This window comes from Salvelinus sp. IW2-2015, linkage group LG13 (genome assembly GCF_002910315.2).
Source record: "Salvelinus sp. IW2-2015 linkage group LG13, ASM291031v2, whole genome shotgun sequence".
Classification (NCBI taxonomy): domain Eukaryota; kingdom Metazoa; phylum Chordata; class Actinopteri; order Salmoniformes; family Salmonidae; genus Salvelinus; species Salvelinus sp. IW2-2015.
The window spans coordinates 47,157,114-47,170,748 of NC_036853.1; the positions used below are offsets into that span (position 1 = coordinate 47,157,114).

General features: G+C 42.0%; 1 protein-coding gene across 1 annotated transcript; it reads left to right on the forward strand.

Moving 5' to 3' along the window:
- Positions 1-4,099: 4,099 nt before the first annotated feature.
- Positions 4,100-6,298, forward strand: LOC139028599 (zinc finger BED domain-containing protein 4-like). The gene has a single exon (XM_070446430.1). The coding sequence runs from the start codon at positions 4,911-4,913 to the stop codon at positions 5,961-5,963; it is 1,053 nt and encodes a 350-aa protein (XP_070302531.1). The 5' UTR covers positions 4,100-4,910; the 3' UTR covers positions 5,964-6,298.
- Positions 6,299-13,635: the final 7,337 nt, after the last annotated feature.

A 13,635-nucleotide genomic window follows, 5' to 3' on the forward strand; every position in this document is an offset into this window, starting at 1 on the left:
GGAGTGGTGGAAAAACAAGTTTTAATGACTCCAACCTAAGTGTATATAAACTTCTGACTTCAACTGTAAATAAAATCTATTTAGTCTCAAATAAATAATGAAACATGCTCAATTTGCTTTACATAATGCAAAAACACGGTGTTGGAGAAGAAAGTAAAGGTGCAATATATGCCATGTAAAAAAAATATAACGTTTGAGTTCCTTGCTCAGAACATATGAAAGCTGGTGGTTAAAATTTCCCAGTTCTTCAATTTTCCCAGTTAAGAAGTTTTAGGTTATAGGAATTATGACGTGTTGACTATTTCTCTCTATATCATTTGTATTTCATATACCTTTGACTATTGGATGTTCTAATAGGCACTTTAGTATTGCCAGCCTAATCTCAGGAGTTGATAGGCTTGAAGTTATAAACAGCGCTGTGATCAAGCATTGCTAAGAGCTGCGGGCAAACGCAGTAAAGTTTGAATGAATGCTTACGAGCATGCTGCTGCCTACCACCGCTCAGTCAGACTGCTCTATCAAATATCAAATCATAGACTTAATTATAATATAATAAACACAGAAATACGAGCCTTTGGTCATTAATATGGTCAAATCCGTAAACTATCATTTCGAAAACAAAATGTTTATTATTTCAGTGAAATACGGAACCGTTCCATATTTTATCGAACGGGTGGCAACCCTACGTCTAAATATTGCTGTTACATTGCACAACCGTCAATGTTATATCATAATTACGTAAAATTCTGGCAAATTAGTTCGCAACGAGCCAGGCGGCCCAAACTGTTGCATATACCCCTGCGTGCAATGAACGCAAGAGAAGTGACATAATTTCCCTAGTTGATATTGCCTGCTAACATGAATTTATTTTAACTAAATATGCAGGTTTTAAAAAATATATACTTCTGTGTATTGATTTTAAGAAAGGCATTGATGTTTATGGTTAGGTATATTCGTGCAACGATTGTGCTTTTGTTAAATCATCCCCCGTTTGGCGAAGTAGGCTGTGATTCGATGATAAATTAACAGGCACCACATTGATTATATGCAACGCAGGACAAGCGAGTTAACCTAGTAATATCATCAACCATGTGTAGTTAACTAGTGATTATGTGAAGAGTTTGATGCTAGCTAGCAACTTACCTTGGCTCCTTGCTGCACTCGGTTAACAGGTGGTCAGCCTGCCACGCAGTTTCCTTGTGGAATGCAATGTAATCGGCCATAATCGGAATCCAAAAATGCCGATTACAGATTTGTTATGAAAACTTGAAATCGGCCCTAATTAATCGGCCATGTCGAAGAGCAACCATAAAATAACAATAGCGAGACTATATACAGCGGGGACCGGTACAGAGTCAATGTGTGGGGGCTAGGGTTGCAAAGGGTCGGTAAATTTCATGAACTTTTCCAGAAATTTTCCATGGGAAGTTAAGCCCTGGAATTTGGGGGATTTTGCTTAAATTCATCAAAAAAGTTAGCTTATAACAGTGAACCTTTTTTATGGGATACACATAAGGCAACTCTAGGTCTTGTGGCATATTTTGGTTACATTTTCCCCAATTCAATGGAATTGCAACCCTCTGCATGCCCAGTGCATTCTTCCATCACATGTGCAGTGCACTCTTCCATCACATGTACAGCTGATTCTCAAGATCTTGCACACTAATGAGATGCTATTGAGGCCACACTACTACACTGTCTGATCCAAGGACTACATGCTCTCTGGTACGTTTCAATTACAATACTGGGTGGGGTGAATATATTTTATATGACATACATAATTTTTTTGTTAACTAGTAAATAGTAGCCTACAGCAAAGTGTGTTTTAATAATTTCTAACTTGTTAACAATTTCTGCTAGTTAGTTTTTGCTACCATGTGGGTTGCTTGAGCCTGCTAACTGAGGAGTGTTAATTCGCCTCTTTCCATACATGTTTCATTTAAAACATTTATCTTACAAAGGAGTTGTTTTAAATCTAACTGCTTACTATTTATCTCTACATAGATTGGGTTTTTTTTTTTTCTTCTTCTAATCTTTACACGGAAAATGCCTTGGGCACTATCTGATGTGTGGAGACATTTCACTGCAGTAAATGTAGAAGGAAAAGTTGTGTACATTTGCAAATACTGTGCCAAATCATATGTGAAGAATGCAACAAGATGCAGAATCAATCTAGCCAAGTGCATAAAAAGTTCCCTCAGCACTCACAACAAGCACCTCTGACAAAGTCCCTCTACTTCTATTCGAGGTGAAAATGATGAATCAGACACCTTATCGATAGCAACAGCTCATGGTCCTCCTGGAAATCAGGAGTTTTTTTTGACTCAATGGAGGACGTAGTCGAAAGAAATGCTGATGGAATGTCTTGCTCAAAGCTGTGTATGCAACTTGTTTCACACTCTGATGCTTACAGGCAATGTGTATTGAAATTAGAGGTCGACCGATTAAGGGATGGCCGACTAAATTAGGGCCGATTTCAAGTTTTCATAACAATCGGAAATCTGATTTTTGGACACCAATTGATTTTCAATGACGCCTAGGAATGGTGGGTTAACTGCCTTGTTCAGAACGACAGATTTTTAACCTTGTCAGCACGGGGATTCAATCTTGCAACCTTGCGGTTAACTAGTCCAACGCTCTAACCACCTGCCTTACATTGCACCCACGAGGAGCCTGCTGTTACACGAATGCAGTAAGAAGCCAAGGTACGTTGCTAGCTAGCATTAAACTTATCTTATAAAAAAACATCAATCATCATAATCACTAGTTAACTACACATGGTTAATGATATTACTAGTTTATCTAGCGTGTCTGCGTTGCATATAATCGATGCAGTGCGCATTCCGCAAAAAGGCCTGTCGTTGCTCCAACGTGTACCTAACCATAAACTTCAATGCCTTTCTTAAATCAATACACAAGTATATATTTTTAAACCTGCATATTTAGTTAATATTGCTGCTCCATTAATTCTTTTAACTATGGAAATTGTGTCACTTCTCTTGCAACAGAGTCAGGGTATATGCAGCAGTTTGGGCCGCCTGGCTCGTTGCGAACTGTGTGAAGACTATTCTTCCTAACAACGACAGCCAACTTCGCCAAACGGGGGATGATTTAACAAAAAGCGCATTTGTGCGAAAAAAGCACAATCGTTGCCGAATGTACCTAACCATAAAAAACATCATGCCTTTTCTTAAAATCAATCATATATTTTTAAACCTACATATTTTAGCTAAAAGAAATTCCAGGTTAGCCAGGCAATAATATAACCAGGGTGCAAATTATGGTCATTGCTTTCTTGCGTTCATTTGCACGCAGAGTCAGGGTATATGCAACATTTTGGGCCGCCTGGCTCGTTGCGAACTAATTTGCCAGAATTTTACGTAATTATGACATAACATTGAAGGTTGTGCAATGTAACAGGAAAAGTTAGACTTCTGGATGCCACCCGTTCGATAAAATACGGAACCGTTCAGTATTTCACTGAAAGAATAAACGTTTTGTTTTTCGAGATGATAGTTTCCGGATTTGACCATATTAATGACCTAAGGCTCGTATTTCTGTGTGTTTATTATATTATAGTTAAGTCTATGATTTGATATTTGATAGAGCAGTCTGACTGAGCGGTGGTAGGCAGCAGCAGGCTCGTAATAGTCAAAGGTATATGGTTTAGAGAGAAATAGTCAACGCGTCATAATTCCTGTAATAACTTGCGGCTGAACTTGAAAGGGGTTCCTTCGTTATTTACCCTTCATGTCTTCCATAGAGAATGTCTTGATCTACTTCAAATAAGGTCTGTGTTTCGTGCAGGCTTAAACCGCCTCGGCGTTTTGATACCCGTGTAAATCTCACTAGGATAAGGTAACGTTTGTCAACATATTTTCATAAATCCACTCTAAAATTATCTTCACTTATATTTAACCAATATTGATCAGAGTTACCTTGTCCTATGGATATCTACACAGTTATAAAATTGGCAAGGTGGTGTAAGCCTACATGAAACACAGACCTTATTTTAAGTGAATCTAAAAAATATCCTATGGAATAAATTAATGAAGGAACCGCTTTTCAGATTTTGCTAGAAGATGTCATGGGAATTATGACTCACACTTTGGCAGTCAATTCTTACCATGGCCATTATTAAAATAGAATTTCCTGCATATAGAAATTACAGTTTTTGTTTTCTACATTCATCACAGGTAACTTAAACTCTATTTTTATTTAAACAGTTGAGAGTATTTGTCTCCTAAGCAGACTCTTCAGTATCGTTGTCACTTCAGAGCTGTGTGTGTGTGTGTGTGTGTGTGTGTGTGTGTGTGTGTGTGTGTGTGTGTGTTTTACAGATGGCAGAGAAAAGCAGAGCACCAGTGTGGGACTATTACATGGAATTGGCACCAGGGAAAGCAAGGTGTCTTATTTGTGATAAAGGTGTAAGCATGGGGTCAGCAACGGCTAAATCAAAAAATACCACTAACCTGTGGAATCACCTTAAGAACACCCACCCAAAATCCCATAAGGAAGCAATGATGAAAAAAGCAAATGCAAATTCTTCACAAGGAAAAAGTGATACAGACACGTCACAGACATCGCAGGCTACAATCTTACAACTTTTTAATAAACAAGCAAAATAGCAGGACAAAGACCCAAGGGCCAAGAAGATGGATGTAGCAATTATTGAGATGATTGCCACTGACAACCAGCCATTCACAGTGGTGTCTGACGTTGGTTTTCAGCGGCTGATTACTCTTGATGAACCCCGGTACAGGATCAAAGATGAACAATTATTTCGCACAGAAATGCTAGATAAAACACATGAAAGAGTTGTGATGAAAGTGAAGAATCTGGTGGCACCAGTCAATGCTCCACACATGGCATTCACAACTGACTGCTAGTCAGGCACTACAGAGTCCCTGATGAGCCTTACTGGACATTTCATTGACAATGTTTGGACAAGAAAGCAGGTTGTGCTGAATGTCAAGACTATGAATGGATCACACACAGGAAACTACGTCAGAGAGATGTTTTTGACCATGTTGGAATACTGGGAAATCCACACAGAACGTGTAGTGCTGGTCCTCAGGGACAGTGGGGCAAACATGGTGAAAGGTATGAGACTGGCAGAGCTTCCAGACTTCAGCTGCAGTGCACACACCCTACAGCTTGTAATCAATGATGGCCTATCCAGTCAGAGAGCTGTGCTAGACATTATTGCCATGTTGAAGAGCTGTGCAACTCACTTTGACCACTCTGTACTGGCCAAACAGAGGCTGAGGGCCATTCAGGAAGAGCTTGGCCTTCCCAAACACAGCATCATCCAAGCAGTTCAAACTCGCTGGAACTCAACACTACACATGTTGCAGAGGATGTTTGAACAGAGGCGTGCACTGAATGTGTATGCAGGTGAATACGGACACATCATCAGTTTGTCTGCTGCACAGTGGGACATTGTCTCTAACGTAATTGAGACTCTGGCACCTATGGAGGAGGTGACAGTGGAGATGAGCCACTCCAACTCTACAGCAGCATGCATCCTCCCCAGTGTGTCGGTGCTGATGCTACAGCAGGAGGGTTCTTCTACTCAYGGCATCAAAACTTTACGGAAGACCATGTTGGACAGTCTGACAAGGAGGTTCTTCAAGGCCGAGGAGACAAAGTGCCTGGTGCTGGCAACTGTCCTGGATCCARGTTACAAGAGCTATGCCTTCACCTCAGGGACAGCACTAGAGAAAGCAAAAGAGTGGCTGAAGGAGGAGCCTGAACTACTAAGGAAACCAAATCCCAGAGCCACAGCAGATGGGACGAGTGAAGAGGAGGACCCAGATCCAGGTGCAAAAAGGCAAAGAGTCCAAGTAGATCAGCCACCCAGTCTGGTGGACAGCCTCTACGCTAGAATCCTTGGAAGRCAAGAGGGCAGGGCTGAAGTCCAGTGCAGTTTTGAAATTGAGTTTGAGCGTTACCTCACATAGCCTGACAGAAAGAGCGAGTTGCCTTTGGAGTGGTGGAAGCAGAATGAGGACAGACTTCAATCACTCGCTCCACTGGCAAAGAAGTTTCTCTGTCCCCCACCTTCTTTAGTCCCAAGCGAGAGAGTGGTCAGTGAGGTGGGAATCATTTATGATAAGCGGAGGAGCAGACTGACAGGGGACCATGCAGACAAGCTCTACTTTCTGCACTACAACCTAAAACTTCTTAACTGGGAATTTTGAAGACCCATGAAAGCTGGTGGTTCATTTTAACATATGTTCTCATGTTATTTGAGACTAAATTGATTTTATTTATGTATTATATTGAGTTAAAATAAAAGTGTTCATTGTTTATTCAGTGTTGTTGCAATTGTCATTATTACAAAAATGTGTGTGTGTGTGTGTGTGTATATATATATATATTATTATAAAAAAATCTGCCGTTTTTTGGTCCTCCAATAATCGGTATCAATATCGGCGGTGAAAAATCATAATCGGTCGACCTCTAATTGAAATACATTTCTGAATGTTCTTTGCCCAGCATACACCCCTCCAACGAGACATGCTTTATCTACTCATTTGCTGGATGCAGAGTTCAAGTAAAGGTCAAGCAAATCATAGAGAAAGCAGACTGTATTGCAATCATCTCTGATGGGTGGTCGAATGTTCGTGGGCAAGGAATAATCAACTACATCATCTCCACCCCTCAACCAGTATTCTATAAGAGCACAGACACAAGGGACAACAGACACACCGGTCTCTATATTGCGGATGAGCTGAAGGCAGTCATCAATGACCTTGGACCACAGAAGGTATTTGCACTGGTGACAGACAATGCTGCGAACATGAAGGCTGCTTGGTGTAAAGTGGAGGAGTCCTACCCTCACATCATACCCATTGGCTGTGCTGCTCATGCATTGAATCTGCTCCTCAAGGACATCATGGCACAGAAAACAATGAATACACTCTACAAGAGAGCCAAGGAAATGGTTAGGTAGCAGCAATCTACCTCACCAAGCAAAGTGAGAAGAATAAGAGCACCACATTGAAGCTTCCCAGAAACACCCATTGGGATGGTGTTGTCATCATGTTTGACAGTCTCCTGGAGGGTAAGGAGTCTCTCCAAGAAATGGCCATATCACCGTCTGCTGATATGGACAGCCCCATCAAGAGGATCCTCCTGGATGATGTATTTTGGGAGAGAGTGGTAAGCAGCCTGAAACTCCTGAAACCTATAGCAGTAGCCATTGCACCGATTGAGGGAGACAATGCCATCCTGTCTGATGTTCAGACTCTGCTTGCAGAAGTAAGAGAAGAAATCCGTACTGCCCTGCCCACTTCACTGTTGCTCCAAGGAGAGGAAACTGCAGTTCTGAAATGCATCAAAAAGTGTGAAGACTTCTGCCTGAAGCCCATACACGCCGCAGCGTACATGTTGGACACCAAGTATGCTGGCAAGAGCATCCTGTCTGGTGCAGATACCACCATGGCCCGGATGAGGGCAAGGTTCTTGGCAGTCTGGCGAAGTACACTTCCAAGAAAGAGCTTTGGGATGGAGATGCAATATGGCAGTCGTGGCAACATATCTCATCAGCCACCTGGTGGAAGGGATTTTGTGGATCTGACGCTCTTTCCCCTGTTGCTACCATCATCCTCCAAATCCCATCAACATCGACCACCTCAGAGCCCAACTGGTCCTTGTTTGGGAACACACACACCAAATCACGCAACAGGCTGACCAATACAAGGGTTGAAAAATTGGTGGCCATTCGGGCACATTTTGGGCTTTTTGAGCCTGACAACGAGCCATCCTCAACAAGGTTGAAAAGTGATAGTGAAGATGAGGCCTCATAGAGTCTGATGTTCAAGAGGTGAACATTGAGGAAGTCCAGGGAGAAGACATGGAAGCCTGAGAGGAAAACAACCAAAGCTTTAGTTTCTAGACTATAATTTTACAGATGTATGTTGAAAATGTTTTTGGGAGATGCGATGGATCATTGGGGATCATTCAATATTCCTTTTTTTTGTTTGTCAGTTGAAATCATCCTCATGTGAAGAGTCCACTCATTTAATTTAAGTTCAAATTCAAACTAAAATATATTTTTTCTATTGCAAGGATTTAATCATTTGCAATTATGTCTCCTTATGATAAGGTAAAAATGTTATGTTTCTGTCTCCATACGATATGGTAAATATAGCCAATGCATTTAAAATAAATTGTATTAATATTAATTTCATATTTTAATTCCCATGAAAGTTTACACCTCTGAATATTCCCAAAAGTGCACGAGTCTATGACTTAGGGGTAGCAGCATAGGCGGAAATCCCAGGGGGAGGGGGCACATGTACGTAACTGACGTGAGGTAATCCAGTCAATCGCGCCATAGCATGTTTACATTTTTATGTGGCAGGGTTCACACACTAGCTGAATCATTGCAGAGCTAGCGCGCAACTAAAGCAAACATTAACTAGCAAGCTAGCTATACCTATTCCATTAATGTGCCGTCGTCAAAGATGGAATCTTTGCTATCGTCAATTTATTCCAAGATCAGCATGCAGCTTTAGTGCTTCAAGTCCCTGTGATAAGGTTAGCTATAAACTGAAGTCCAAACTGAACAGAACTACACTCCGTTATACCATTGTCTTAATATATTTAATGGTCTCGTTGCAAAAGCTAAATTGTCGCTAGTGAACTTTTTTACATTTATTTTATTTCACCTTTTTTTTTTTTTAAGATTATAGCAAACCCACAGAAACGGAATTGGTGCTCGCTAGCTTTACAAATTCAGCTATTGTTGGAAGCCAGCCAATATGAAACAAACTATATTAAAATTAGAAAAGGTTGTAGCATATGTTGTGTAAATGGTGTGTGTGTGCAGCTAGACCGGCCAGCCAGCCAGGTAGAAAAATGGCAGAAAAAAGTAAAAGACGGACATCAGAGTATTTTTCAGTACACCAAAACGCAAAGTAAGAACTCTAGTAGCCTAATATCTCAAAGACGAGTTGATAAAATGTTCATAAGAAAGAAGTGAAATGCTAATGGAATGTTTCACAATGATGTCATTAGGCAGAGCAGGCAACAGATGGCACACAGACAGCAGAGCTGGGGACAGATAGGCAGGGACAGACTGGCAGAGACAGGGAGTCTCAGGTAGTTTGTTGAGTCTTTGTTTGGCAACATTATGAAGGTTCTCAATTTTTTTTACTTGTAAAATAGGGACATAATTGGAAAATGCCATGGATACCCCGCTCTCAACTTAAACTGATGACTAAACTAAGATTTGTTCATGGCAATGGTATTGCTGTTGTGATTAATTGTGTAGTTTTGGGTACCGGTATTAGGAGTACGGCAAACACCTTATTTCTTTTCTAGGAGACAGACTGAGTCTGTGGGGTGGTGAAAGGGAAGAGCCAGGGAGAGAGACTTCAGAGAACAATGTCACAGCCACGGCAGGACCAGGTGTCACCCTTGTTGCCAGCAGCACCAGTATAGGGGACAGTGGCACAGCATTGTCCAGTTACCTCAGTGATGGCACAAACCACTATCAGCCACACCCACAATTTTTGAACCGCAAACTCTTGCCCAGAGTGTTGACGTTTCAAGAGGCCCCAACACAGAATGAAATTCTGAACATCATGGCCAATACAATCATTCGAGGCATTGCAGCTGAGATTAGGTCTCTTCCGATTGTACAATTTTGTATTAATTGTTGATGGTACTCAGATGTCTCTGGTGCTGAACAGGAGAGTGTCTTTTTGCATTATGTTGACCATGACCTTGTCCCTCACGAGGAGTTTAATTGGGCTATACAGGGTGTCGGAGACAACAGGCGAGGGCATTGCGAAAGTGGCAACTGAAGTGTTGTTGAGGCTCAATTTGCCCATGTCTGGCTTACGTGGGCAGAGTTACGATGGTGCCTCAAACATGGCAGAAAATACACAGGTGCACAGGCAATTGGTAGAAAGGCGCAGCCATTAGCCCTCTATGTCCATTGTGGAGCACACTGTGTAAATCTGATTACACAGGCTGGCTGCTCAGCCTCCCACTGACTCGGGATTCCCTTTCTTGGGTCCATCAGTTAGGTGTCCTCTATGGCCAGTCAGGAAAGTTTAAGAGCATGTTTGAATCAATTGCCACGTCCAAAGAAACACATCTGCCCACCGGAAACCCCTATGTCCAACAAGGTGGACTGTGCGGAATCCTGCTATTAGAGCTGTGCTAGGGCAGTATGAGCGGGTACTAAGCAGCCTAGAGGAGAGTAGTTTTAGTACATGACAGTACACGACAAGTACACTTACAAATGATTTATTTCATGTTATTTTATTTAAAATTGCATACTTTGTGCGACATACTTGTCCATAGCTGCTGTTTGAAGAGTTGAGACACTGACTGAAGGATATTTTGTTTGATTTATTTGGGTTTTTCATTGAAGTAGTTATTTTGCTTTTAGAACTGTACTTATTTTAAGCTTTTTGTTCTTGTAAAGATATTGTAGTAGACTCAGGCCAGTGGCACATTTAATGACTATATAAATGTATCAGAAAAAGTCTAATTAAAAGGTCAATTCAATACGGAGACTAAATTTGTGATGGTTCTCAATGGAGATTATTTAGATGAGATCACACCATGTTCATTGTATTTATGAAAACTACACCCATACAGTGTACAGTACCATTGCTACCTACTGGCCTTTCTTGATATTGCTAGTTGTAAGTACGATACCTGCATACATACTGGACCTGGTAAGGAGCAATGCTATAACTATTATTAATAGTAGTATTATAATGATTTAACATTTGCAACAAGTTGGTTAAACCCTTCAGTTAACTACTGTACCTATCAATTATTCAGTTGTAGGAATTATGGTTCCTCAATATACATTTAACATATTACAACGTAGGCTATGTGTTACAGCACTACTTTTGGTGTCCCCCTCAGGAATTGCTCTTGAGAAAATGTAATGTAATTGTCCCCTCCAAGGTTGATATCAGATTTTCGCCCCTGGGTAGCAGCTGTTAAGAAGCCTTTTGGACCTAGACTTGGCGCTCCAGTACCGCTTGTCATGCGGTAGCAGAGAGAACAGTCTATGACTAGGGTTGCTGGAGACTCTGGCAATTTTTAAGGCCTTCCTCTGACACCGCCTGGTATAAAGGTCCTGGCCCCAGTGATGTACTGGCAGGAAGTTTGGCCCGAGTGATGTACTGGGCCGTATGTACTACCCTCTGTAGTGCCTTGCGGTCGTAGGCCGAGCAGTTGCCATACCAGGCGTTGATGCATCCAGTCAGGATGGTGCAGCTGTAGAACTTTTTGAGGATCTGAGGACCCATGCCAAAATATTTTCAGTCGCCTGAGGGGGAATAGACGTTGTCGTGCCCTCTTCACGACTGTCTTGGTGTGTTTGGACCATGATAGTTTGTTGGTGATGTGGACACCAAGGAACTTAAAGCTCTCAACCTGCTCCACTACATTGAATGCTGTAGCGTTAAGATTTCCCTTCAATGGAAACTATGGGGCCTAGCCCGAACCATGAAAAACAGCCGCAGACCATTATTCCGCCTCCACCTAACTTTACTTTTGTCACTATGCATTTTGGCAGGTAGCATTTTCCTGGCATCCGCCAACCCAGATTCGTCCGTCGGACTGCCAGATGGTGAAGCGTGATTCATCACTCCAGAGAACGCGTTTCCACTGCTCCAGAGTCCAAAGGCTGCGAGCTTTACACCACTCCAGCAGGCCTGATTCACACAGTCTCCTCTGAACAGTTGATATTGAGATGTGTCTCTTACTTGAACCCGCAAAACACCAGTCTCAACGTCAACAGCGAAGAGGCGACTCCGGGATGCTGGCCTTCTAGGCAGAGTTCCTCTGTCCAGTGTCTGTGTTCTTTTTCCCATCTTAATGTTTTCTTTTTATTGGCCAGTCTGAGATATGTCTTTTTCTTTGCAGCTCTGCCTAGAAGGCCAGCATCCCGGAGTCGCCTCTTCACTGTTGACGTGGAGACTGGTGTTTTGCGGGTACTATTTAATGACGCTGCCAGTTGAGGACTTGTGAAGCGTCTGTTTCTCAAACTAGACACTAATTTACTTGTCCTCTTGCTCAGTTGTGCACTGGGGCCTCCCACTCCTCTTTCTATTCTGGTTAGAACCAGTTTGCTCTGTTCTGTGAAGGGAGTAGTACACAGCGTTGTATGAGATCTTCAGGTTTTTGACAATATCTCTCATGGAATAGCCTTAATTTCTCAGAACAAGAATAGACTGACGAGTTTCAGAACAAAGTTCCTTCTTTCTGGCCATTTTCAGCCTGTAATCGAACCCACATGCCGATGCTCCAGATACTCAACTAGTCTAAAGATGGCCAGTTTTATTGCTTCTTTAATAAGCACAACAGTTTTCAGCTGTGCTTACATAATTGCAAAAGTGTTTTCTAATGATCAATTAGCCTTTTAAAATGATAAACTTGGATTAGCTAACACACCGTGTGTAACGGCAGCCTTCCTTCTCTTCAAGAGAAGAGGAGGTGTAGCAGGGATCGGACCAACACGCAGCGTAGCCAGTGCTCAACATGTTTAATTAAACGAAACAGTGAACACTTACAACAATACAAAATAACAAAAAGTGGCAAACCGATACAGTCCTAGCTGGTGCAGAGAAAACACAGAGACAGGAAACAACCACCCAGAAAATCCCAACACAAAACAAGCCACCTATATATGATTCTCAATCAGGGACAACGATTGACAGCTGCCTCTGATTGAGAACCATATTAGGCCGAACACAGAAACAGACAAACTAGACACACAACATAGAATGCCCACCCAGCTCACGTCCTGACCAACACTAAAACAAGCAAAACACATAAGCACTATGGTCAGGACGTGACACCGTGCCATTGGAACACAGTAGTGATGGTTGCTGATAATGGGCCTCTGTTCGCCTATGTAGATATTCCCTAAAAAACTGCCGTTTCCAGCTACAATAGTAATTTACAACACTAACAATGTCTACGCTGTATATCTGATGAATTTGATGTTATTTTAATGGACAAAAAATTTGCTTTACTTTCAAAAACAAGGACATTTCGAAGTGACCCCAAACTTTTGAACGGTAGTGTATATTTTACATTTTAGAGTCTTCAAAGTAGCCACCCTTTGCCTTGATGGCAGCTTTGCATACTCTTGGCATTCTCTCAACTAGCTTCACCTGCAATGATGTTCCAACCGTCTTGAAGGAGTTCCCACATATGCTGAGCACTTGTTGGCTGCTTTTCCTTCACTCTGCGTTCCAACTCGTCCCAAACCATCTCATTTGGGTTGAAGTCAGGTGATTGTGGTGGCCAGGTCATCTGATGCAGCACTCCATCACTCTCCTTCTTGGTCAAATAGCCCTTACACAGCCTGGAGGTGTGTTGGGTCATTGTCCTGTTGAAAAACAAATGATAGTACAAGCCAGATGGGATGGTGTATCGCTGCAGAATGCTGTGGTAGCCATGCTGGTTAAGTGTGCCTTGAATTCTAAATAAATCACTGACAGTGTCACCAGCAAAGCACCCCTTCATCATCACATGCGGAGGCATCCCTTCATCACATGCGGAGGCATCCGTTCACCAACTCTGCGTCTCACAAAGACACAGAGGTCAAATTTGCACTCATCAGACCAAAGGACAGATTTTCACCAG